This window comes from Eimeria maxima, genomic scaffold (assembly GCF_000499605.1).
Source record: "Eimeria maxima Weybridge genomic scaffold, Emw_scaff1046, whole genome shotgun sequence".
Lineage (NCBI taxonomy): Eukaryota > Apicomplexa > Conoidasida > Eucoccidiorida > Eimeriidae > Eimeria > Eimeria maxima.
The window spans coordinates 10,001-11,132 of record NW_013564089.1 but is presented as its reverse complement, the minus strand read 5'-3'; the positions used below and the strand labels follow the sequence as shown (position 1 = coordinate 11,132).

Below are 1,132 nucleotides of genomic sequence, written 5' to 3'. Positions count from 1 at the left end.
TAAATAATAAATATATATATAAATAATAAATAAATAAATCTTTTCTTTTCCTCATCTATGCTGTACATACACGAGCTCAATAAGGATTTATTATAACATATTTACTGCTGCTGCAGCAGCTGCTGCTTGCTGCTGCTGCAGCTGCTGCAGCAGCTGCTTGCTGCTGCAGCTGCTACGTTGCTGCTATTGTTGCTGCTGTTTCTCCTACTGTCAGCAGCGCTCAGTTACCGCTTCTGCTGCTGCTGCAGTTGCTGCTGCTGCAGTTGCTGCTGCTGCTGCTGCTGCACTCTTCTATCTAACGAGATCCACAGAGTTCTGTTGCAGCAGCAACAACCAATCTTTGCTGCTGCGCCCCACACTGGGAGGTTTGCTGCAGCAGGAGCTCGCTGCTGCTTTGTTGCTGGTGCTCTTGCTGCTGCTCCTCCTCTTGCAGCAGCAGCTGCTGCGGGCCTCCATCTTGCTGCTGCTCTGGAGACCACAAGTGATACACGGGAGAACCAGCAGCAGCGGCAGCAGCAGCAGCAGCAGGCTCCGCACCGTCTTGCTGCTGCTGCTGTTGCAGTTGCTGTTGCTGTTGCTGTGGCGCACAGTTGCCATCATCTTTACCAGCATTGACACCACTGTTACTGTTGCTGCTGCTGCTGCTGCTGCTGCTGCTGCTGCTGCTGACCCCGTCCTCCCCCTTAACTCGGAAGGGCAGAGGCCCATCAGCAGCAGCAGCAATTTTCCTCTTAGAAGGAGTAAATTGTTCATCTAACCTGTCTGCTGCTGTTGCTGCTGCTGCTGTTGCTGCTGCTGCTGCTGTTGGGCTGTTGCTGCTGTTGTTGGGGGATGAGCAACCCTTCTTAATGTCCTCCCCATCATCAAATGCAGCAGCAGCAGCAGCAGCAACAGCAGCAGCAGCAGATTGTTTATCCATACCCATATCTGCTGCTGCTAACATAGAAGTGCCGCAATCTGAATGCTGCTGCTGCTGCTGCTGCTGCTGCTGGTGGTGGTGGTGGTCCTGCTGCTCCTGTTTCTGCTGCTTCAGCAGCAGCTGCTGTTGCTGTTGCTGCTGCTGCATGAGCCAAGCCAAGGCTGCCTCTCGTGCTGCTGCTGGGTTCTCTCCTGGCCCTACAGGGAAGCACGC

At 53.6% G+C, this 1,132-nt stretch overlaps 1 protein-coding gene across 1 annotated transcript in view; it reads right to left on the bottom strand.

Moving 5' to 3' along the window:
• Positions 1-295: 295 nt before the first annotated feature.
• Positions 296-1,132, bottom strand: part of EMWEY_00047740 (hypothetical protein, conserved) — a gene marked incomplete at both ends in the record, with an annotated part of 5,306 nt that continues 4,469 nt past the window's right edge. Inside the window, one exon of the mRNA XM_013479301.1 lies at positions 296-1,116. Coding sequence (XP_013334755.1) covers positions 296-1,116 — 821 coding nt within the window. The remainder of the gene's footprint in view (positions 1,117-1,132) is intronic.